This window comes from Coptis chinensis, chromosome 4 (assembly GCF_015680905.1).
Source record: "Coptis chinensis isolate HL-2020 chromosome 4, ASM1568090v1, whole genome shotgun sequence".
In the NCBI taxonomy this organism is placed as follows: domain Eukaryota; kingdom Viridiplantae; phylum Streptophyta; class Magnoliopsida; order Ranunculales; family Ranunculaceae; genus Coptis; species Coptis chinensis.
In genome coordinates, this window is record NC_141459.1 from 79,558,825 (window position 1) to 79,585,763 (window position 26,939).

Consider the following 26,939-nt stretch of genomic DNA (forward strand, 5'->3'; position numbering starts at 1 on the left):
CACATGTTAAATTATATTTGTCACAACGCAAATGATGACAATCCTATTAAGCATTTCATACAAAAGAAGACACAAAAGTAAGACAAAATTCATAATACGACGAAAAATGTAATAACATATACAAGTATTTATTTATTGACTTAGTAATATTAGAAAATTATGGATTGTTATGTTGATCTTGGAGACGCATATCGTGCACCAGACTGTTTAGTTCTTCCATTTGTTGGACGAGTTGCATATGAATGTCCCCTTGGCTGGCAGAGAGTACAGTTTGATTTTCCATCAGGAGAGCGTGATTTTGCAAGGACTGAGAATGATTTTCCAAGATCTCCTCCTGTTCAACATCATGCATTGCTTGATGATCTTGGAAATCCCAAGAGTTGTGATGATGATATTCCTCGACGAGCGTGTTTCCCTCAAACCATGATGAAGAAGTTTAATGCCTTCCATGGGATTAATAATGTTCATCATGGCATTTTCATCAAATAAATGGTCAGAATTTGAGCTTGGGTCGTTCTGTTCATCTATCAGAGTATTAGGAGTCCAAAAACCAACGGAGTAGTCTGTTTGGAGTACTTTTATATGTGCTCTTTGAAGGGGTGTCTCTGGAGAAATTACTGGATAACCCCAACGCATCGTAATCTGCGTTACTAAAGTGGGTAGGGGTGCTGACCTTCTTGTTTTCTTGGTGATTACATTCCAGAGGTGTTGGATTAGACAAAAGTCATCTCTTCAAGTCTGCAAAATCCAAAGTAGGTAAAGTTGAGGCTTTGTGACTTCTGATTGGTGTGATGTACCTACCACATTGTGTCCCAACCAGTGGAGCACAACACGTTGATTCTGTTTCAAAGAGCGTTAAAGAACAATGTGATGTGTATTTCTGACTTCGTCATGAGATACGGTAGCTCGTAGTAAAGTTTTGGCGGAATCAAATGATGACTCTTGAAAAAGGGACTCCTGGGTATTCATTGGGATTTGAAGTATGTCGGAGATCATTTCCTTAGTCAATTCCGATCGTTGTCCATAGGCATTGAAATAGAATTTTCCATTTTCAGATCCGCTAAATTGGTAGAACATCAAAACTAATTCTCGGGAATAACCAAATTCTTGAATGATATAGAGACGCCCATCCGCGACGATGATTTCGTGTCAAAATAAGGAGAAAACCGCCATCTTCGAAAGTTTTCAGGTTGTCTTTCTCTGCCGTTATTTTTCTTGGCTGATCCATTGGTAGTTTACTGAGGGAAGGATAGTGAAAATTGTTTGAATAAGAATGGCTGAAAAAGAAGAGATTTATAGCCAATCTATGAGTCTGTACCAATTTGTATTCCAAGTGTAGTTAATGACCCATGTGATTATGAACAGCATCAATGGGGATCCATAGTAAGTCTTGTCATGTCATATATCCAAATACAATTAATGAGATGGTTCAATGTTAGAAAATACAGAGGAAAGTTTCACAGGGTAGTTAGACTTACACGTAATTTTAGAAATGATGATCATAACTCAGTAATAGAATATGGATAGAATAATCGAGCTGCATGTGTGACAAGTGTTATGCGTACCTTGAGCGTGCGCGATCTTCTATGAACACCATGTGTATCAATTAATTATTTTGGTGAGTTTTGGATGGCCTTTCTTTGTTATGGTTTGTTTATTTATTTATTTATTTTTATTTTATTTTTTTTTTAAGAGGAAAAGACAACTAATATATACAAATAGTTAATACGAAACTTCTCCATTTAATACGTAATCCGTACAAATGTGTAAGAATTATTTAATTAACACACCATACTAATATACAAAATGAAAGTCAGAAAAAGAGATGGTTACATAGATCTAGATGTTCTGGATCATGTTATGCATGAGTGACAGGAGAATAATGATAAACACTGTTATCACGAATACTGTGATAGCCCATTCGAGTTGCTCCTTTTCCCATCGCTCTATTTTATTCATTATGTTCAAGAAATTTAGAATTTGCGAAGAAGAATTTGTGAAGAGGGAGAGAAGGGAATGAGTGAAAGTGGAAAAGAAGAGTTGTATTTATAACTTGATTTCTGACCGTTGGGCATCTGACCGTTGGAATCAGTCCGTTTGGTTCTGACCGTTGGGCTTTTAGAGTAGGCCCAATGCATCAAGGGACAACTAATATAGTAGGAATTACAATAATTGCATAACATAAATAATTTCTCATTCAAACCGTCTGGAGATACAAAATTATGAGAAATCAACCGATATATAATATTTTTATCACAAGAAAACTAAAAATGCAATGCATAAGGGAAATAAACATGCGACGAAATCCTCCGGGTTAGCGTAAGATGAACCCGGTTTCTACGCCAGCCGGGCCACGATGAATTTCTGGTTGAAATGACCGGTCCGAATGTGGCCTATAGATCAGAGCAATTGATCTTGAATTGCAGCTGATTTCCCATCATCATTCTCTGAAACGGCCTTGGCGATTTCGCATTTCTTCTTTGGAAGTCATTTTGGGAAGTAATCATCTCTTCCCCGATGAAGAAACATCCCGCGCATACTAGTGTTCATGTGTCTCAAGGCTTCCATGGGAGTGTTGATTCGGTGCATGGTAGCCCCATTAAAACAAATGGGGGTGAAGGGGAGGAGGAGGTACGTTATCACGCTCAATGTCATCTCTAGCTATGGGTCCCGGTCAGCAAGTCTCGAAAATTCGAAATTCTCGAAAAGACCTTGTTGAATTTGAAAGGAGTAGCGGATGGAACCCTAAGTTAAGAATAAGCCGAGTAACAAGTACGAAGAAGAGGAGATGACCCGCTTGACGCTGTCGTAAGAATATGGCCCAGGAAATGGACCATACAGAAAGTGTTCTTCCTCTCCTGGAGGATCCACAGCAGTGCAAGAAAGTCTTGTTCATGTCAAACGCGTCTTTGAAGTTCCAATGACGTTAGACGCCAACCATTAGTGACGGGCGAAGTTGGTTACGTCCCGAGAATCTTTGTACAAGCGATTCGAGCGGTGTTGTACTCTCCTCGAGAAGCATGTCAAACATCAAATCCCTCATAGTCGGATACTCGACAATAATTGAGGAAGTCGGACTATCGAGTTTATCGGAATCGTGTTGTATTCGATATTAACTCCAGCGTGAGTTCACGTTCCAACCCATCCGCCGTAATCCAAAATTCATCACCCCGGAAACCTCCATTGTTGTAAAATTTCAACACTAAATCTTCGGAGTACTGAGCTGGAATTCAATGCAATAGATATTCCCACTTTCTACTAGCAATTTCCTCATCGAAAAATGGGTGAAACATCCCGGAATTGTAGAGATTTTCGAAATTTCTCTCAACTGTGATTCTCCTTCGTGCTGCCATAGTGCGGTGTAGATGATATTTTAAGGGTGGAAATAGCTAGGATTGGTGGAGGAGATGGTGCTAGAGGAAGGATTTTTAATTTGGTGGAGTTTGGCCTGCGTGCACGGGTTGAATTCACTTCTGTAGAGTCGCGTGCGCGAGGGGAGTGTGAGGGAGACCAAGATCCGGATTTTTAGGGGGAAGAAATGAGAGGGGTGGACGCGTGGGTGCCCCGCGTGTGGGTTTTTGTAGCCGGGTCAGTGATTTTGGGTTAGGTCCAATTTTTTGCCCAAGCCCAAATGATTTCCAGAAATTTCCCTTATGTCCCGAATTGTTCCGAAATTTCAAACTTGGAATTTCGATTCGTTTTAACTCCAAATTGAACCAATGAGATATCAAAACGATCGGCATTAAAAATTCCATCCACTGGAATATGACATAATCACATTCAAACTCAATTTTTTATTTTTATTTTTATTATTTTTTTTTGGATTTTATTTATTTACACATTTATATACAAATGTACAAGATGAAAGGAATGTGTCAACAACACCGGAAGTCCAAATAAAACAACACATCACAACAACCTTTAACTTCGAGGCAACTTTAGGTTCGGGCTGGGCTTAACCCAATCCAAACGGATGTGGCTTAACCTTTATGTTATGGGGGCCTAGGGTTCAGGATGGTACCATCCCTGACCAATGTGCAATGGTCTAGTAATAATATTACCCTTAGTACATATGGTATAGCCTCAAACCGCCCCTTGATACAGTCACATAGAAAACCGATCGGGGTTGGCCTGGTGGAATCCATTGCCCGCACAAACTAAGAAATGTCCGATGTTGCATATCACGACTCTCTGGGCACCATGCTTGGTGCTAAGGGAAAAACGATTATATACATGTTGAGTCTTTTAACGTCAGATCCTCAAGACGAATGTGAGTCTTTTAACGTCAGATCCTCAAGACGAATCCCAACCTGTGGGAACAATGGGACGACGACGAAGTTTATCCTGCTAAGCTGGTGTCAGATAATAATATACCTTATACTGGCTTATCTCGGATAGAAGATCAAGACCTGGACAGAAAGGAGTTTGACAGTTCATACACCACCCCATCCTTTTTGCCCATCGCTTTCGAGCAAAAGTACTACGACCATTACCTATTTGAGATGGGTGAGATTTGGACCAAATGATGAGTTGGAGTTCGCGAGGAAGAGAATAGAAAAGGGAGGAGAAAGAAGGAGTTGAAATTTTTGGTACCCATTGTTTTCCAGGAGGCACGTTTGCTCGATTATCAGAAGACATTTATACTCAATTCTGAAGTAGAGTTTTTGTGGACTATGGTTCCGGTGCTTGCAACCACACACTCTAGGGATTTTAAGAAAAGAAAATAGAAGAGGGCCCGACTACCCAAATGGCGTACTTTCTCTGTTTAAACAAATGGAAAGAAGTACACCATCAAATCTATTAGTCTATGTAGACTGGATCATTGAGAAGAGTCTCTTCGACATCTGGAGAGCGCAACTCATGATAATATTTAAAGCGTTGGCCATTTACTTGAAATTATTTGTCATCATTTACGTTTTCAAAGAAATAGCCCCATAAGGGGTGACAGCCAGACGGTGAAAGGACCAGACCATCGAGTCTTTAATTTTCCTGGAAAAATGTGTAATCTTGATTTGTACAACAAAACTTTTTGACCCACTTTGAATTCTTTTCTCAATATGTGCTTGTCATGCACTCTTTTCATGTTAGCTTTATAGGATTTCGAGAGATCATAGGCATCACTCCGAATTTCCTCAAGCTCATTTAACTCCAATTTTCTCTTCGCGCCTACCGCGTTAGTATTATAATTGAAGCTTTTGATGGCCCATAGAGCACGGTGCTCAAGTTCAACCAGCAGATGACAAGGTTTTCCAAAAATGAGGCGATAAGGAGACATCCCTATAGGTGTCTTAAAAGCTATTCTGTATGCCCACAAGGCATCAGATAATCGTAGAGACCAGTCTTTTCTAGATGGATTGACAGTTTTTTCCAAAATGGATTTGATCTCTCTATTATAGACTTCTACTTGACCACTAGTTTGAGGATGATACGGAGTTGCCACTTTGTGCATGACTCCATATTTTTTTTACTAAATATTCAAAAAATTTATTGCAGAAATATTTTCCCCCATCACTAATTATAGCTTTTGGAACACCAAATCGAGAGAAAATATTTTCTTTTACGAACAAAACGACCGTTTTATGATCATTAGCACGACATGCCAATGCCTCAATCCATTTTGACACATAGTCAACTGCTACCATAATGTATAGGAAGCCATGTGAATTTGGAAATGGACCCATGAAGTCGATGCCCCATACATCAAAGATTTCCATAATTAAAATGGGATTTAAGGGCATCATATTGTGTTGAGTAATGCGTCCTAGCTGCTGGCAGCAATTGCATGCTTTGCAATGCTCATGTGCATCTCTAAACAGTGTTAGCCAATAAAATCCACATTATAGAACCTTGGCCGCAGTTTTCTTACTACTAAAATGACCACCACAAGATTGTTCATGGCAGAAGGATAACACGTCATTGTGTTCCCAGTCGGGAATGCAACGGCGGATTAGTTAGTCGGAACAATACTTGAAGAGGTAGGGATCATCCCAGAAATAAAATTTTACAGTGGATAAGAACTTTTTCCGGTCATTACGAGACCAAGATGAAGGGACTTTTTCGGTAACTAAGTAATTTACTATGTCAGCGTACCAAGGGGACGAAAAAATAGAGTACAAATGTTCATCTGGAAAGGAATCACAGATAGGTTCGGTATTAGTATCAACATCACTAATAAGTCGTGATAAATGGTCTGCAACCACATTTTTGCAACCTTTTTCATCTCTAATTTCTAGAGTAAACTCTTGCAAAAGGAGAACCTATCAGATCAACCTTTGTTTTGCAACTTTTTTCGCTAATAGATAACGAAGTGCCGCATGGTCAGTGTAGACAATAGTTGGAGAACCCACTAGGTAAGGACGAAACTTATCCAAAGCATATACAACGGCGAGAAACTCTTAATTTCTCAATGGTGGTATAGTTATGTTGAGCTTCATTAAGGGTTTTACTCGCATAGTAAATGACAACTGGCTTATCTTCTCAGCGTTGCCCTAGTACGACTCAATAGCATAATTAAACTGCGTCACACATTAATTCAAAAGGTTTAGACCAATCAGATGGTTGAATTATGGGAGCGGTAGTTAATGCGGTTTTTAAAATTTCAAAGGCTTGTTTGCAATTGAAACTGAAGTAAAAAACGGCATATTTAAGCAGAAGATTAGTTAAAGGTCGAGCAACCTTTGAGAAATCTTGAATAAATCTCCTATAGAAACATGCGTGTCCTAAGAATGCACGAATGTCTCGAACTGATTTTGGTATAGGAAGTGAAGCAATTTTTTCTATCTTAGCTTTGTCGACTTCAATTCCGTCTTCTGAAACGATATGTCCTAAAACTATTCCTTTTGTAACCATGAAATGACATTTTTCCCAATTAAGAACAAAGTTTTTCTCTTCACAACGTGTAAATACATTTTCAAGATTTGACAGACAGCTATCGAAAGAATCTCCATATATTGAGAAGTCGTCCATGAATACTTTCATAAAACGTTCAACCATATCACTAAAAATGTGAAGCATGCAGCGTTGGAAAGTACCAGGTGCATTGCAAAGGCCGAAAGGCATTCGTTTATATGCAAATGTACCAAATAGATAGGTGAACGTGGTCTTTTCTTGATCAGCAAGGTCTATGACTATCTGAAAATAACCTGAATAACCATCAAGAAAATAGTAATATGCATGACCGGCTAAACGTTCGAGCATCTGATCGATGAATGGGAGTGGAAAGTGATCCTTACAAGTGACGGCATTAAGTTTGCGATAGTCAATGCATATTCGCCATTTCACTGGGATACGAGCGGAAATGCATTCATCTTTATCATTTCTCACAACTGTAATGCCAGATTTCTTGGGAACAACGTGTATTGGACTCACCCAAACACTATCAGAGATAGGGTAAATAATACCCGCATCGAGTAATTTTAAAACTTCCTCTCGTACCATATCTTTCATGGTAGGGTTTAGTCGACGCTGCGGTTCACGCGACGTCTTAGCATTTTCTTCAAGGTGTATGCGATGGGTGCACACAGTAGGTTCAATGCCTTTAATGTCATCAAGGGACCATCCAATTGCAGAACGATGTTGTTGAATGACATTAATTAAATGAGCTTCCTGATCGTCAGTTAATTGTGAAGAAATGATAACTGGGTGACGACCATTTGGATCAAGCTGTACGTATTTTAATTCCGAAGGAAGAGGTTTTAAATCAGGGGGGAGTGGGTATTAAAGATTCTTGAGGAAAGTCATCATCCATGCAGTAAACAGATTGATGTTCATCCAAGTTACTGGACATCACAGTCGTAGAGTCAAATAATGGTATTGACTTTAATAACTCATTTACTTCTTGTGTATAGTCATCGTCCTCAAACTCGGATTCACTAAAGGAAAGAAATTGGTACACTTCATCTTCTGGAAAAGAGTTTGTTAAATACTCTTTGCGAATCTTTGTCAACCCCCCTTTCACCTCACCATCAATGTCAGGCTCTGGAATTTGTTTCATCAACTTGAAGACATTTACCTCTACCGATAGATTTCCGAAGGACATGGTCATTGAACCATCCCTACAGTTAATAAGAGCATTAGCAGTTGCTAGGAATGGACGTCCTAAGATGATAGGAATGGAATCACATGCAACTTCTGTATCCAAAATAACAAAGTCTACAGGATAGAAAAAGTCTTGAACTTTTACAAAGACGTTTTCCACAATTCCTTTTGGATACTTAATGGAACGATCGGCTAACTGTAGAGTCATGGTGGTAGGTTTAAGCTCATGAAGACCTAGTTGTTTAAATAAGTAATATGGAAGTAAGTTCACACTAGCTCCTAGGTCTAGTAGCGTAGTAGCCGTATATTTGTCACCTAAGGTGCATGGAACCGTTAGTCTACCAGGGTCTTTGTATTTGACTATACCATTGTGTTTGGTGATGGATGGAAACTGTTCGGTGAGGAACGCTTGTTGAGGAACATTAGTTCTCCTTTTTGTGGTGCACATATCCTTCAGAAATTTTGCATGTTTTGGTAATAGTTTTAAGGCATCGAGAAAAGGTAAGTTGATCGTCAAATTTTTAAAAGTCTCTCGAATTTCAGCAAAATTCTCATCAGGTTTATTCTTTGCCAAGCGTGCAGGAAATGGTGCCTTAGGGCGGAATTTGGAAAAGGGGTTTTCTTGCTTATTTCCTAAATTCTGAGATGTTGACTTTGTTTGATCTGGTGAATCATCCGTAGGTTCATTATTAGAAATAGGTTCATTGGAACCTTCGGATTCCTTTGGTTGATCATCTGGCATACATATTTGATTGTCTACCATTTTTCCAGATCGTAGAGTAGTGATTGGATGCACCTCACCTTGATTGGAGGTGCTTGTACGTACCAGGTGCATTAGTAAGTTCAAAGGCTGTGTTTGCTGGTTTAGGGTTTGGAACTGCTTGTCCAGGAAACACGCCTTTCTGACTCTTTTCTTGCGCCAATTGTTGAAGTGATTGTTGGATAGACGTTAAAATTTGAGACTGTTGGTTCATGTAAGCTAAGAAAGTCTCATTTGTCCTTATCCAAAACGGGTTGTGCAGGTTGATTATAGTTGGGATCTGGATTAGCTGGAACAAGGCTGCAGTTGGTTTGATAGTTAGCATTGGAATTATTTTGAAATTGACCTTGTTGGTATTGTTGATTATTTCCTTGGCGGTATGGAATAAAGTTGTTGGTTGGTCGAATAGGTGGATTAGCGAAACCTGGAGGAGCCCCCATTTGTTGGTTATTTTGGCTTGGCCGAAGTTCGATGTTGTCTCCACGGTGCATTGGGAATGTTGAAAGCACATGCCTCCTCCGGATTTGTTGAGAAGGGGAGGCATATAACAAGGACAATAAACATCAGGATGGTCAGGACTGAGACAAAGAACACATGGGGATATGTCAACGTTTAGGACCTGTTTTGGTATTTGATCGTTTACTTGAACTGCAAGGGAATCTACTTTTTTAGTTAGGGATTCTATCAAAATTTTTAATTCGGGACCGGGTTTTACTTCAAAAATAGATGTGTCTTTTGTAACATTATCCTTTGATGACCTAGACGACTCAGTGTTACCCCAGTGTGTACCTTTTTTTCGCTTGTTTTTCGAGAAAAGTATATGCTTCAGTAGCTCCTTTGTCCATGAAGCAACCGCCGTTCATTATATCAAGAGTTTCTTTTTGATGATCAGAAAGACCATTAAAGAATGAACGAACAAGGACGGCTTTGTCCAAATTGGTGATGAGGACATTCTAACGAAAGATCAAGAAAAGCGACTCCATGCTTCCGTAAAGGATTCATGAGGATTTTGACGAAAGAATTGAATTTTCTGAAGCATTTTAGTTGTTTTTTTCTGAGTGTAAAATTGAAGCATGAAAGCTTGAACTAGTTTATTCCATGTGTCTATGGACTGTGGCTGTTGTCCTGCTATCCAAATTGACGCTTTTTCCACTAAAGTGAATGGAAACAGTCGAAGCAAGAGTTGTTCCTTAGAGACTGCTGGATGGTGAAATGTTGTTGCCACTTGTTGAAGCCTACGAAGATGATTGTAAGGTTTTTCATGCTCCAAACTATGATATATAGGTAACAAATTGAAAACGTTTGGTGGGATACGAAAATCACCGACAATGTCCTCAAGTTTGATGTAGGAAGAAGGTCCTTCCTGTAATGCAGTATAGAAGTCTGAGAGGGGCTTCTCAGCTGGTGGAGGATCGTCGGCCATAATGACAGAAGTTGATGGCGACGAAGGATCGTGATGAAGGTAATTAATGGAAGAAGAACAATTTTTAGGTGAGAACTTACGCAATTGCTTACGTATTTTTTTCGACGATAGGTATGTTCAATTTCTTTAGTGGAACCAGACCTTAATCTCATGCAAGCATAAAATTAGCTCTAATTTACAGAAGGAATTTAGTAGTACTCGAATTTTATTATTATCTTAAGCATTAGAGTTGAACAACATAGGCCTAAGCTGCTGCTAACATAGTAGTGAAGCTAGGAATACGTGTGCATAAACCAACAGCCAGGTCACAAGAGAGATATGAGAGAGGCTTTCCGTGCGAGCACGGTTCTAATTAAGTAACCTCAATCTTTCAAGTTTCCTAGATATCGTTAGAATATGATTAAGATTTATGGAAATAAAATTTATGCAAAGGCGGTATTAATTTTAATTTAATTTGTGTTTTTTTTTTTTTTTTTAAGATTTATGCAAGGGTTAAAATACAAACATGCAAATACGATCTACTCATACAATACTAGGTGCAGTAGCATGTGAAGATACTCTACTCATACGTATAGCTATACGAATAGGCAAATTTGTGTCATCGATAAATACTTCCATACGTACAGGCAAATATACATCAGTAATACGTATATGTACGCTAATTTGTAAATCGATATTACGTAAACGTATATCAACAGTAACAAGCAAATTTGAATCATTCATACATATCTAAATACATTAGCATGCGAATATAGTATACATACGCAGATAAATACGACAAAACTAAACATACAAAGTATTATACATAAACTAAAATACGACTCTTGTATTGCATAATAATTCGATTTCGACAATACTCATTGAGATTGCGAGTGTCATATAAAGAGCAGCTTGACCCCGTAGGGTTTAGAAACAACTTACCCAACTCAGATTTTAACCCTCGTTGGAATGTTCTCCTCTTTCTTGACAAAATCGACTTATTAGACAATACCGTGTACGTTAACGTAGATAAATACTAAACATGCAATAATAGATATTTATACATATAAATATAGATAACCATGCAAAACAGTATCATTGGTATGTACATATACATTAATATGCAATTCATACCCACTTAATCGCATATAAATATTTACGGACGTATTAATATGATTCATGCATATTTCTAGCCTAAGACGTAAATAATAATCCATAAACTAATTTATAATAACTACGTACATGACATTCATGCAATAAAAAAATAAAAAACAGTAAAACGTTGGAACCTGTAGCTTCCCGCTAGTCCGCCAAAGAGTGAAACAGACGTTTCAATCGTTGACGTGATTAATCCCAATAGATATTCGAAATTTCAGGTACAGTCCGAGATTTAGGCCCGGATATGGATCAAGGTAGATCGGGGGATCTTTGGAGGTAAATTATTAGCACCAACAGAACAAATGCACCCGCGGACGCGGGTAAGACCAGCGGACGCGTGTCCAATACCGCGCACGCGTGTCTTTGATGTCACAATGAGTTCAACTTTTCATAGAACTCTTATAATCGCCTGAAGTGTACTTTCTCAGTCCTAACTTTTGGTACCTGGAAGTACAGCAAAAAATCCGTGAGCGAACAGGTTGTTTACGAGTGAAAATTCGAAAAAAATGTACTAAAAACAAAAGGGAAGAAAGGAAGAGAGTGGGGGTTCCCCCTTGATGCAACTTCCAATCTGTAGAACAAGTCCTATGCCTTTAGAACAGCAAATTTCCATTTGATATTAACTTTTTACTACGTTAGAGATTTGACTCTCTAATTTGGCGAAAGAGCGAATTCAAAGTTCCTTACTCACGATCTTCGCGTTCGTAAAGTTGAAGTAAGGATCGAACCAACCTAAAGGTTAGGACAACTACAACTTGGTTGTTACTCTTAGGGAACTAGTGAGTAAGTTTATATTAATACTAGGTTTCTTTCCTACACAAACATTAAAGAAAAACATTAAGATTTGAAATATGCAACTAAGACAAAATACAATTTACTAAAGAAAAGGTGGAGAGCTAATCCTCCTCATGTGAAAATAACATTTAGTTGTTGATTTGAAAAGGTTCATTTGATTCTTCCTAAACTCATAGACAAGCCCTAATGGAAGAAAACTTGATCCCTAACATGTATGACTCATTTCTAAACTCATACATGTTAGCAATTGGAATCAAGCAATGACTTATCTCTAAGCTCATTACTTGATTCCTAACTAGACACTACACCAACTATCATTTTGGGATAGGATGTAGGTCTAGTTGTTCTTCCTAACAACCTACCAAGCCAACAACAATTATTTTCCCTCACATGAGTTGGATTAACTCCCCAAAAGGGAAGTTAGCTCATGATCCCTGGGATAAAGGATTACAAACTATAAGAACAAAAAGAGAGAGAGGAAGAGGAAGAAGAAAAACTAACTAAACTCACTTGCTTTTTATTTATTTTCTAGAAGAAAACCAAAGTTTTTCTACATTAAAACTATTACAAGTTTTTTTACAAAAACTAAAACTAAATAATAAAAATGACTAAGGAACTAAAATAATACAAGGTAAGGAAAAGAAGTCAAGGGAGTAAATGGAGTCTCCCCCCCCTTGTTTTGTTTTCTTCTTCATTTGAGAGACATCTCATTTCCTCCCATGTGAAACATCAAACCACATTTACTTCATTTTTATCCACCACATTAAAACAAAGTGACACCTTGCCTTTTTTTTTTTTTCACTATTAACACCTAATCTAATTAATTACATGCAAGGTGTCAACTTTGCACCAATAATTTGTCATTTTTGTCTTGACATGCTCCATAATTGATGACTCATCCAATCTTGCGGGCCCGTATAGTGGGTCCTATGTGCAGTCCAGTGGTTGTCCGATCTTTGGGCAATTTTACAACTTCCCGCCTATGCGTAGAGTTCATCACCCTGATTGTCTGAGCAGCTCACTTGTCACATTCGGAGTCCTGGTTCAAGAGGTAGGAGCTTCGGAAGTTTGATGCTTCTGTGCGGATTTGGAAGATTTCATATATATGTCGTTCCTCGTGCTTTATCGCAGGTTTAAACCATATTTCCATGTCTACTGCGAATACCTACAAAAGTATGAAAACATATTTATTTCATGATTATTAAACACATAGTTAACCAAATTTATATGTCTCAACGGGGTTTCATAATACACTTTTGGGTGCTTATCAATGGTCGTCAAGAGCAAGAAAGCAGGTGACCACCTCTCTCATCTTGAGAAAGCATTCTCCAGGTTATGCCAGACTTGAATGAAGTTGAATCCCAAAAAGTGCCTCTTTGGAGCGTCCTCAAGGAAGTTTCTAGGATACCAAGTATCACAAAGAGGTATCGAAGCTAACCCAGACCAAATCAGAGCGTTCTTCGACATGCCCGATCCACAGACGAAGAAGCAAATACATAAGCTATCAGGAATGGTTGCAGCACTAAACCGATTCATATCCAGGGCGTCCGACAAATGCCGACCGTTCTTGCAACTTCTTAAAAAAGGTGAGCAGTTCTTGTGGAACGACCAGTGCCACCAAGCGTTCTCCACCCTCAAAGAGTACCTGACTACTCCTCCCGTCCTGGCAAAACCAGCAGATGGTAAAATGGTAGGGCTATATCTAGCAATATCAGACTTTGCCATCAGTTCGGTTCTCTTCAAAGAGAAAAACAACTCAGAGAAGCCGATCTATTTTACAAGTAAGACACTCACTCCAGCTGAAAAGAATTACTCTTACATCGAAAGAGCAGTACTAGCATTGTTATATTCTACATGAAAGTTCAGACCTTACTTTCAAGCGCATCCAATCAAAATACTCACCGACCTCCCGTTGAAGAAAATTATTCACAAGGAGAACAAAACAACTCGCATGGCAGTATGGGCCGAAGAGCTCGGGGAGCACCACATTGAGTTCATCCCACGTACCTCACAGAAAGGACAAGTCGTTGCAGATTTTCTAATAGATTTCCCTATATACAACCTAAACTGGGAGCCAAAAATTGATATTTCATCCACAAAGAAGAATGACAAGACCGTCTGGTCTCTCTTTGTAGATGGATCTAGCAATCCTGGAGGAAGTGGAATTGGAGTTGTCCTAGTATCGCCAGATGGAACAATGTTGGAAAAATCGGTTCGCATCGACTTTGCGACCTCCAACAACGAAGTGGAGTACGAGACATTAATCATGGGGCTCCGCATGGCGTTGCAGCTCGGTGTCCAAGAGCTCCAAATCTTTAGTGACTCGCAACTGGCCGTTCGCCAGGTTGTTAAAGAGTACACTACCCACGAAGGTAACTTTTCTAAGTACCTTCAAGTTGTTTATCAGTTACTTTCGGCTTTCAAGAGAGCCATTATACATCACTTTTTGCGTGGCGAGAACCGTCACGTAGACAGTTTAGCTTACTTGGCTACTCAAACACCGAACTGCGCCCCTAGACAATTACTCATTGAGGTAGTTGACCGACCTGCTCACCAAGTGGAACACGTCTTAGAAATCAGCGACCTGTGCCCACTCTCTGATAATCAGATGAGTCAAACATGGATGCAGCCCATCATATAGTACATCCAACAGGGCACGCTCCCAGAAGAGCGTACCAAAGCCAAGCAAATCCTATATCAGGCGCGCCGTTACTGCTTGGTCAATAACAAGTTGTTTAGAAAATCAGCTGGCGGCCCTCACTTGAGGTACATAAGCCCAGAACAAGGTCAATTGATTTTTGCTGAGATTCATGAAGGAGAATGTGGAAACCATGCTGGAGGCCGCTCTTTGGCTCACAAAGTGATCTCCTAAGGATACTTTTGGTCTCGAATGCAGATCGACGCCAAAACATTTGTCCTCAAGTGCGTCAAATGTTAGACATTTGGCCACTACATCATACAACCAGCTCGTGAATTGATTAACATCGCTAGCCCTTGGCCATTTCACATGTGGGGCATGGACATCATGGGACCATTCATCCCACAAAAGAGCACCGGTTTTCGTTTTGTCTTAGTCGCAACTGATTACTTCACTAAGTGGATCGAGGCAATCCCTTTAGCTCATGTCAAGGAATCACACGTCAGAAACTTCATTTGGACTTATATCATTACCATATTCGGCTTGCCACACACATTGGTGATGGATAATGGTTCTCAATTCAAAGGAAAAACAGTCAAGGAGTTTTTGGCCAAGTGGAAGATCGTTCATGCATTCTCCACTCCTCAGTACGCTCAAAGCAATGGCTAAGCAGAGGCTAGCAACAAAGCAATATTAGAAAATCTGAAGAAAATGATTGAAAAGAACAAAAGCCAATGGCCAAATCAATTAGAAAACATATTGTGGGCTCATCACACCATAGCTCGCTCCAGCACAAGCGAGTCACCATTCTCCCTATGCTATGGCACAGAAGCCGTTATCCCCACTGAGCTGACCGTCACTACGACTCGATCAGAACTTGCCGAGTTTGGACACAATGACTCCGTCCTAGCACGAGAGGTCAATTTGCTAGAAGAACGGTGCGACCTAGCCGCCATTAGAGTAGCATCTTATCAACAAACTCTGAAGAAGTCCTTCAACAAACGAGTACACCCTCGATCTTTTCAACCTGGTGATCTAGTTCTGAAAAAGACTCAAGATGACTCCAAACTAGCACCAACATGGGAAGGATTGTACATAGTGGAACGAGTTGTCGGCAATGGAGCGTACTGGATCAAGACCTAAGAAGGGAAATTATTACCACTCCCTTGGAACACTTACTTGTTAAAGAAATTTTATAAATATAACTACATTGTTGTATATTCCATGTTTTCATTTACTGTAAATTCAAGTTTAGTTTACTTATGTTTGTTATTACAATCTACTCCATCGCCAAGGCACGCAATCCGCACTGCAAGCACCACAAGTATACATGCACTATCGACACTTTCTGAAGTTCAACGCTCTCAGTGAGTAATACGCTTTTATAAGCTAACACCCTCTCCATGAGCAGCACGCTCTTTTGAGCTTACAAGCTCCATAGCCTCTCCGAGTCTCGCTAGTTGAGGACCTATATTTCTAGGATCAACTCAGTAAAAACGCTCTCAGTGAGCAATACACTTTCATAAGCTAACACGCTCTCCATGAGCCGCACGCTCTTTTGAGCTAACAGGTTCCCGAGCCTCTCCAATTCGCACTAGTTGAGGACCTATACTTCTAGGATCAACTCGGTAAGAACGCTCTCAGTGAGCAATACGCTTTCATAAGCTAACACGTTCTCCGTCAGTCGAACGCTCTCTTGAGCTAACAGGCTCCCGAGCCTCTCCAATTCTCACTAGTTGAGGACCTATATTTCTAGGATCAACTCGGTGAGAATGCTCTCAGTGAGCAATACGCTTTCATAAACTAACACGCTCTCCGTGAGTCGCACGCTCTCTTGTGCTAACAGGCTTCCGAGCCTCTCCAATTCTCACTAGTTGAGGACCTATATTTCTAGGATCAACTCGGTGAGAACGCTCTCAGTGAGCAATATACTTGCATAAGCTAACACGCTCTCCGTGAGCATCACGCTCTCTTGAGCTAATAGGCCCCTGAGCTTCTCCAATTCTAACTAGTTGAGGGCATATACTTCTTGGATCAACTCAACGAGAACCCTCTCAGCGAGCCTTACGCCATAGTAAGCTAGCATGCTCACCTAAACTACCAGGGTTCACAGCCTATACGGTTCTTACGCGTGAGCAACTTACACATAAAAACTTTAGCTACGAGCAATCGAAAATCAAGCAAAAACATACATTCCATACACATTCATCAATGGAACTGCCTGACCAACGCCCGAAAACCAGTTCACAAATCAACTGATCTGCTGGGTCTACCCAGGAAATCCAAATCGGTATTCGTACAAGTTAGCAAAATATCAAACTGCCACTTTGGAAACCAGTTCAATGCGTCTTAATACCAAAAAGGCGAACTGATCAGGCAAGCCTGAGAACTCAGCTCTATTGTTTAACTCTCATACAGATAGGAGAACAGACAAAATACTTACAAATTTTCAACACTGACAAAGACAAGAACGAAAATCACCATCAAGGAGCAGCAACAACATGTTTATCCTTCGGGGCAACACTCGTTGAGGGAGTGTGCCTTGCAACTCTCAGCACCATCGCGCATACCCGTTCCCTGATCCCCACCATCACACGCCTTTGTCAACTATAAATACTTCTCATCCAGTTCGACATATTGGATACAGCGCATGTCTTACGCATTTTGCGCTTTGCGCGCAACCCCCTGACATTGTTTGGCGTATTCCGTAACTTTAGCCAGCTTCCCCTACAAATCCTTCATCGCATTAACTAACACAGCATTCTCATCAATAGCATCCTGGTACTTTTTGGTCATGACTTCTAGTTTCTTCTTGTCAACTCCCCATGCAACACGCATACACCCCAGCTCGCCTTGAGCATTGACATCAGTACTAGCACGTTGCACATCGTTCTTCAGCTTATCGTACCCCGCAAGAAACTGCAAGTACAATACCAAGATTAGAGTCGCCTGACAAGCAAAAGAAAAACAGAACAGATGAAAAACTCACCAAACAAGAAGCCATGTCCATGGTACCCAACAGTGTCTCCATATCTTCGTATTCCACCTCAGCCTTATCACCATCCAGTATGATCCCTTTCAGAAAGCAGGTCGTTATAGGTGCTGATTGGAAACTACAGTCAGAACGCTTCACAGCACGCTTCTTTCCCATCTTCCCTACATACAAGAATTCGCTCCCCACGTCCCCGAGACGGTGGGGCGAACTCTCACTAGCGACGTGGTGGCATTGACCCTGGTCGCTACGTTCCTCAGCAGCCAGATCGGCCTTATCCATCTGCCGATGAGACCTAAATACAATGCCACCCGGTCGGCGACTGAACTCCTGGGGTCGCTTTTATTGCCACGGAAGCAAACGGCTTTTCTCTTGCCACGATCACCATGCTGATAAGGGTGGAACTCCATTTCTTCCATTATAAGGGGGGAGGTTTCCCTCAAACTCCCTTCACCCTTACTATATTTACAGCACCTGGCCATAATGAAATCTACAAGCAAGACTAACATTAAGCTAGTTAGCAACCCAGACATAGGTTTCTGTTCAAAAGGTATAGCCAAATATGGAAACAAGCATACCTGAGTAAGCATCAACAAAAATGGTGCACAACGGTTTGGAGAAGAGGAAATGCAGCGAGAAGAAGAGAAAATGCCTTTGGTATTCTAGGAACTGTTCTACTTATTCTGAAATAACGTATCTTCCCTAGGCACGCCATAATTATATCGAGACGCCAAACGTCAGGCCACCTGGCAGCCATCATTTCATATTTCTAACCATCCATATTCCTACACGTGTCACGCACGTGCAGAAATACTTCAGCTCTCCAGAATAAAGAGCACGGCATACGTCCTACTATATCCGCAGTTCGTACATAGTCACTAACTTTCATCCAACGTGACCTACAACGCTAAGGACAAATTAAGGACAGGACGCTCACTCAGGACCACCGGTTACTTAAACTCATCTACTTTTACAAGGAGTCGGCTAAGCAACCACACCGATATAGCAATATTGCCACTCATACATTCAACCATGCAAGAGCTAAACAAAACAAAGAAGCCAACAGCGAAAATAGCTTATAAGCAAAAAGATGAACTGGTCGGGCAAACCCAGATCACAGTTCGCATCTTAGCCAAGTTGATGAGTCTACTCAGGAAATCCAGCTCGGCTAATTACCATTCATCATCACATTGGCACCCCAGACCAATACGGGGCACCAGATCGTTCAGTAGATTAACAAATAGAAACAAGAAAAAACAAACTGCGCCAGGTTGCCCTGAGAAACTAGCTCTATTGTATCATAACTTACAAATTTCAAAATCAATAAACTACTGTCACAACTCGCTAGCTCCAGGGAGAACAGCCGAATTTTCAGCCGCCAATGAGTCCTCAACTTTAGCATCCCTCTCCTCGACCACAATTGATACACCATCCACATCTAAATTCACGAATACATCTGACAAGACCGCTTCAGTTCGAGGTTCAACAACCTCTTGTGCAACGACTTCAGAAGTAAGAGCATCACTTGCATCTCCCTGTACCTGTACCACTGAGGTACGGGGAGCCCCGCGTTCATGCTCCTCTTTCAAGGCTTTATAATCAGCTTCCAGCTCAACAAAGTCAGCATCCAAAATGTCATAAGCTTTAGTAGCGTCCTGAGCAACGCCCTTGCAGTGTATAGCGTAGTCATTCAACCTACCAATTTCTACAGTAGCAGCGTGAACGTTATCTTCAGTAGCTTCTAGTTTCAGCTTCAGTTCTTCCACCTCACTATCCTTCAGCAGCTTCACCAACTTAAGATCCTGGTACTCCTTCTTCACCACTTCAAGCTCACGGCGATCTATGCCATATGCATCCTGCACCCCCTTTAACTCGTCTTTCAGCTTCACCACAGTCTCTCTGTCTGATTCAGCGAACTGGGCAATCTCTTTTAGCTTCTGGAATCCACTCACAAGCTGTAATCGCACACATATAATAGTAATCAGTTCACAGCAAGTCTCGTAAGTGAACAAGCAAACCAAATCGAGACAGTTTCACTTACCAGACATTGCGCTATCTCCATTAAACCGGGTTATCAGCCCGACCCCTTGGTATCCGGCTCGCTACGGTTACCATCCGAGCTATATGTTCAAGTAAGCATCGCGATACCTTACTTCGACTGAAGAAGGCGACATCGGTTAAACTTCCGCAACCGATGTACCCCCTGATCATCCAAGTACACTAGTTGCGACTCCAAGTCCTCAGCAGTCATAGTCGACTTCCCACTAGCCTTACTTGGACCTTTCGCCTTCGCCAGCAGGGTAGGCTCTCGAAGCACGGGGGACGAGCTCTGTCTAGCCCCAAAACTTGCCAAGTCCATAACTGGTGCCGACCTCGATCGGGCGCTGCGAGTGGCTTTATCGTGAACTCGAGCATCACCAGGACCAGCCTATCTTTGGAACCATCCCCCCGGTACATGCTTCCGCGACTTTGGCGACCTTGGCGACATCCCCTTTCGAGACGCGTCTACTTTCCTCTTCACCGAGCTGCTCTGCGTGTGAGGGTTGAAGACCACCCTCTCCAGCTCCACAAGCGCATCAATCGACCCCCCTTTAGTCGTCAGCCCGACCCACCAGCCCCCGAGGCACCAGCACCTCCGGAAGGTCGTCTAGAACCAGCTCGACCTCGGTTCCTATCTTCCCTGGTTACCAGATCGCTAGTTCTTTTCTTCATCACTCTTTCACTAGCTTAACCCCGAGCCCTTTTTTTCTGAACTCTTCTTTTCTGCATGCGATTCTTTGGACCTCCTTTTTCTACAAAAAAAAATGAGCTCTGCGCGGGCGGTTTAAACTTGTTTTCGGGCTCGAGTTAACCGTGCGAACCTCTCTATCTCCTGCCGATTAGTTAAATTGTTTTTACGATTGAACTCGCAAAGGTGAACAAAACACAATTCGACTATTTTAACAATAACTCACCCATTAAAACGACATGAGCAAGACACTCCCACCCACCGAAGATATTGCAAATCCTAGTTTGCAACCTACATCCGCTAGCACAGTAGTTGCCAACTAGCAGCAACGACCTCTTTGTCCAAGCCTCGTTGCTTACACCGTCCATCACACTGGAACGCGTCGTCATAGTTTGCAAGCTAAAATTGAAATTACCAGATCGCCTTAAAACGAAGTGCTCAGTAATATCAGATACCCCTATGTAGTATTCACCACTCGCATTCAGTAGATCGAACACCTTGAACAGCCGCCAAGTGTTACCAACAAACTGACAAGGGGATTTCCAACAATGAGCTAAAAAGTCACAAACCAGTTTCGAGAACGGTATTTGCATATGCGCTCTCAGCTGACCCTCACAGATTATTACCCCACCGTTCGGCGGGTTGTATTCCTCACTCCGTACATTTTCACTCGAGCCTGGTTCGTATATCTCCAGGTCAGGTATATATATCCCATAAGCTGCCCTCAGTTCGGGGAACGCACTCGCTGCAAGCCGATCCACCATCCTAGGGGCAACCCACTTGAGGACAACCCCTCATCATGACCTGACGTGCTAGCCACATTACCCCCAGAGCCAGATCGTATACCACCCTCATCTTCCCTAACTTCAACCTCACCATATTCAGAACGACTTTCAAGACTCACCGACTTTTCGATATCCTCCTCATATTCACCACAACTTAAAGATACTTCCTGAACCTCTTCCGATCGTGTATCGTCAGAGTCAGACATTTTTGCGTTTTCTTCTTATCAAATACCCAAACCTAAGCAACAAAACCTGACACCGACCTACTTATTAGACACACAACACTTGCCTAAGCATAAAGAAAACTGGAAATGGAAAAGCAGCGATAGCGAAAGCACTCACCTGAGAAACCCTAGCCTGCGGTTTTGCTGAAGAAGAAAACAGAAAATAGCTTTTCAGTTCCCCCAAATTTGATTTTGTGCAACCTCCCGTTCAGTTCCCAAGAAGTTATGATTACAACCTACGCCCTAGCCCGCACACGTGTCTCAAGGACCTGTCTTTTCAAGATTCCAGAAAATGTGGCAACACGTTTCCTTGCCAACTGCTATGATTCTGTCATGTGCCAACCACACGCCAACCTACACCTCACTTCAAGTCATTATACAACACGACTCGACCCTTACAGGGCGGTAGTCAGTTCCGTTCACACCAGCCCGCTCTTCCACTCATGCTCAACACGTACTGCCGTTTTCTCTCAGCAGATCGCTTCAATGTACAACACAATCTACTGAGAGGGGGCTGTGTAAGGGAGTAATATTCTCATTGAGGAATATTAAGCACGCGTTAAGCATAAGCAGAGATCGTAACGAACTCATGTTATGGACCTCCAAGATCGATTCGTGAGCAGCTCGCTTCATGTAGGTGGTACACTTCAGCTCGCTCAAGAATACCACAAGGCGAATGAACAACCTAAAGCAGAATGCTTCGAATAAGGACACCATCCCTTATCCAGATGTAATCATCACCAAAGCCTTACCTGTACTTCCAATCACCGTGAATATGAACTACTGCACCCACTCTCAATCATCACACAATTCCTACCAAAACCAACCTAACACACATTCATAATCTCTATCCTACACATGTACATGTCAGTGCACGTGTCTTATGGATCAACACCCCTTTATGCCTATAAATACCACCTACATGAACTACGTAAGACCTGATTCTTCTCTCCCCCTAGAATCAAGAGAAGATACGTATGCAGTTCGCTCAACAACGAACTCGGTCTAAACCCTTTCCCACATCCAATTCCAATTTCATTCTCCTTCCTCCCTCGTATGTGAAGGAAACTAAAACGCTACTTTACAGATATCTTCTATCTGCATAGAGTTGGATTCTTGATTCTGTACTTAACTTGAATGTCAAGTCTTGTCAGCAGACTCTTGATTCAAATGTCAAGAACAGTGTCTATATATCTTGATGCTAAGATACATTTTCATGTCTTTGAGTATAGACTTGGGAAGACTTTGCAAAGATGTCTGGTTGTTGAATCTTCTACCATTTCTCTAAGACCAAATATAGCCAATGGTGGCACATAGATTAATGAGTTTTAGTTCAACCATTTAAGGGCCTTTTTTTAATTGTAAATCTGTGTATCTGGATTTTGCAATTGCATTATCACCGTGATTTTTTATTCTCTATTGGGATCAGACAACATGAATGAACTACATGAATAGAAAATAATAAATCAATTCATTAAGAATAGACAGAACGTCTTTTATTAAGAATAGACAGAAAATTGGCACCCTATATAATAGTACCTGAATCCCATCACAAATAACTCGCATGTCCTATCTAATTCTACACAGAAAACACACACATTATATATCCTACCTTACATGAACTCATTTACACCACCATCTCAATCATGAGATGAAATTAATACATAAAGAGGAGATAGGCTGAACTTTGGACACTCACGACCCAACCCCTTACAAAACAAATTAAAACCTTTCCTTGAAGCCAAACTAAAAATGACAGCTTCAAAGTTCGAACTATCAACATATCATTAAACATAAAGCTTACATGAGCGAAATATAATAAGAGGTTGGGGATGTTAGGAATGAGTACATGTAATACCACACAGAAGAACAACTGATCGAAAAATTAATGGTAACAAACTGAATGTCCTATTCTCTGTTTAGAGATGGAGTCATCCCAGGGCTGCTTGACTATCAGTTCAGATAAGTATGTTAAGATCATCCCAGTTCCAATAGCTTGATGAATCCACTTCACTATTGGTGGATGGGATTTGCAGTTGCACTGGCATCGGCGTAATGGTAGCAGAAGTGCTGAAATCCTCAGAACATTTGGCTTCACCGCTGTAATTTAGGACGTTAGGTGATTGAAAGCCAGCGTTGAAAGGGGAGGACATAGAAGTAGGATTATTAAAAGCGCTCAAACTTGTGGAGGGAAGGTTAGGGAGAGGAAGTAATGGATCCAAAGACAGTGCAGAATTCAGGAGGTTGCTGTTAATATAATTTGATTGCAGCGATGGCACTAGAGGCGACGTTGTGGACTGAAGAAGAGATTGATAAAGAATCTCGGAGAATTTTCTCTCATCACCAAGTCCAAGAGAAAGCTGTTGCTGGACTTGCTGCCCAGGTTGAATTAAATCTTTGGTGATCTTACTTCCATGGCTTGTTTTATCGTTCTTGTTGTTTGTGGTGCTTCTTGTTGAATTGCTTGTCTTAAGCCTCTTGTTCTTACGTCCACCTCCAACTGGGACATTGCGAAGTGTACCTCCTTTAGTCCAATGCCTCCGACATGACTTGCAGAAATGGCGAGGCTGCGACCTATTATAGTTGTTGTAGTAGCAAAACTTGGTGTTAGTAGATTCACACCTAGGACACTTCAAAGTAGGAACTGGCTGCTGTTGTTGCCTGATTGGAGTCACATTTGGAAGCTCCAACGCACCGTTCTGCATTAAATTCTTTGCCCAATCAAATCCGTCCCCAGATACTTGTTTCGAGCTCAATCCCATGTCTTTGTGCAAAAAAGAGTAATATAAAGAGGAAGATCAAGCTAATGGAAATCAACTAATAACCGAATATACCCTTAAGAACACAACCAAGATAAGATTCTTGTGTTTGAGCAGGAGGGTGTTTTGGATGCAAGAAACAAATGGGTTTGGAGTAATGGAAGGAGCAAACAAGATAGGAACCTTATGACAAGTGAGCATGTCTAAGTCTTGATAGGAATGGCTGGGCCGGTTCTCTATCTATCTGTAAAGAGAGAGAAAGATCAAATCAACTTGTTTGTAGGTTTGTGTGTGGGGAGCACTACTGAATTATAGAACTTGGGTTCCCATCTATACATCTATCACTCTCTCTTGTCCTTCACCACATGTTTTTATAGAAGGAAGAAGAGGAAGGTAGACTATGAAATGAAGAAATAATATAGGTAAGTTACTTAGGCCTTAAGGTTAAGGTGGAAAAAATGGATAGTGGGACCTTTAGTGCCCTCATCCCTCTTTTAGTGCCCTCGTCACTGGTCCTATAAAGGGACTTATAGCCCGTTAGCCACATACCATCCAATATATATCAGGGTAGATTCTCCTCTCCAGGCCAAATTGCAAACTCCTACTTGCAAATTAGTTCCCTATTATATGATGTGCGCGCCACTTGTCAATAACATCTTAATCCTTGTCAACTTCTAATGTCTTGATATCCATTAATCATACATCTATTTCTAATAAACTTTTGACAAGTACGTGTTTTAATTTGTTTGATCTTCAGGATCTTGAGAATTTTCCATATCAAACAATTTGTGTTTAAGATGGCTGTAGTACGTCCAGCTCCGAGTATAGCATATACGTGCTTATGAAGGTTTCTTCGTGCGTCTGTTTAGTGGTCCCAGTGCAAAATTGACCACCAAAATCATCAAATTTTGCAGCCACTGGAAACTTGCTAATAAGATTCATGCCAACTTGTCAAAGCAAACCAGAATCAACCTCCCTGCAGCCTATTACATAGTCAAAATTCACTTTGGTTCCTTCAAAGTATAAACCGACCACAAACAAGTATTTGGGTGTGTTCAAAAGTTCTTTGATGTACCTAGTTAAATAGTTAGAAGTACCTAGTTACTGTAAGTCCACACACCATTTTCCCAAGTCCTCACTACGAGATCGTAAAATTATGTAAAAGAATATCCATTTGAACAGGGGAAATCTTCTGGAGCAGTTTTACCGATTGATGTTGTCGCATGCTTAAGAGCACCGAGGTCCTCAAGATCATGACTATCCGAACAGAACCAACAATATTCACACTATTAGAAAATTAATTGGGAATTGGAAAAAAACAAGTGAGACTAGCTAGTTTACAAACTAGGTGCTTGAACCTTAACAAATCTCATCTTTGCTGATGACCTGAACATAGTATCAAACTATCAACTTTCAATCTTGCAGAAGAAAGCTCTGCTCCAATACTCATGACTACTCAGTGAACCAAAGCAACTATTTGCCGCACACTCTAATAAGTTCAAATTTTCTAGTTTCTACTAGGATTTGCCACGAATAGTTCCCTTGTGCAATCAATCACACTCTAAGTCAATGAGGGACCTCTCCAAAATCAACAAGACATGTGCATATCTACGTTGCAGTGGACTGTGTATAAGCTATACATATGAACATGAACAGTTTTCTTTTTTTTTTTCTCTTTTTTTTTTATCGATAATTATACATATGAACAGTGAGTGATATGAGAATACCATGCCAGTATATGGGCAAAATGTGTCAAATGACAATATTCCCTTCTTGTATATTAGGAAAAAGTTACAACATTTCTCGACTTAAACATATCCCATTGGTTTGGACTTTCAACCATATGATTAGTTAATACATATTTAATTTACGTGTAAAATATTTTAACTCAAAAACACAATAAAACCGAGATAAAGGAAATTTTCAGTCGTTCCTGAATTCTTTGCAATGGAATCAAATAAAATTTCCATGTGCAGTTGTGCACAACATAGGAAGGAGATTGCATACCAAATCGTCAGAAAGGGACCGAGTTAATGGTCCTAAGGAGTAAGAAGTGTGGTCGCAGTCTGATTTGGTGGAAATTTGTTAGTGCGCTGCAACAGGACAAATAGTGTAAGAGAGAGAAGGACACCAAGAAAAAACGAGAATGGACGGTGTGGTGGGCGAATTAAGTGGAAAATGTTTGTACCCAAAGGTGCAAATGGGCCCATTAGAACTTAGAATCATATGGTTGTTATGTCACGTGCTCTCTCGTGCCACTGATATTTTGAGTTAAAAACTGATTTAGTTGCTGTGATCATTCTTAACACGTGATAATAATATGTTTATTCGAATAATTGTATGTGGTAAACTATATTGCATATTTGTATGTAGATGTGAAAGTGCTGGACTAATATATAGTAGCCTAACGTACATTTAGGATTTTATTGCTTAAAAGTTAAAACCCTGGTACAGTGTCCACTTATTTGCAACTGAAGAAGATATTTGTTGTCCTAAACTTTGCAGTCCTAAAATTCCCAATTGCTAATGTTGTGCTTTCAGATTTCACAAGCACCTACCCAGGCCTGTCACCGTGTACATAATGATTAGGCATTCTTTCCAGAAGTCTACTATATTCATTTACATATATATGAAACCAAATGCTCAAAATGTTGTTCGCCT

General features: G+C 40.8%; 1 protein-coding gene across 1 annotated transcript; it reads right to left on the reverse strand.

Annotated features, from left to right (window-relative positions):
* Positions 1-22,973: 22,973 nt before the first annotated feature.
* Positions 22,974-24,920, reverse strand: LOC147504989 (uncharacterized). The gene has a single exon (XM_086557610.1). The coding sequence runs from the start codon at positions 24,279-24,281 to the stop codon at positions 23,478-23,480; it is 804 nt and encodes a 267-aa protein (XP_086413736.1). The 5' UTR covers positions 24,282-24,920; the 3' UTR covers positions 22,974-23,477.
* Between the last annotated feature and the right edge of the window lie 2,019 nt (positions 24,921-26,939).

What these genes read in the sequence shown, in the direction of transcription:
- LOC147504989 (XM_086557610.1), bottom strand. Translation starts at nt 24,281, where the DNA reads ATGGGATTGAGCTCGAAACAAGTATCTGGGGACGGATTTGATTGGGCA.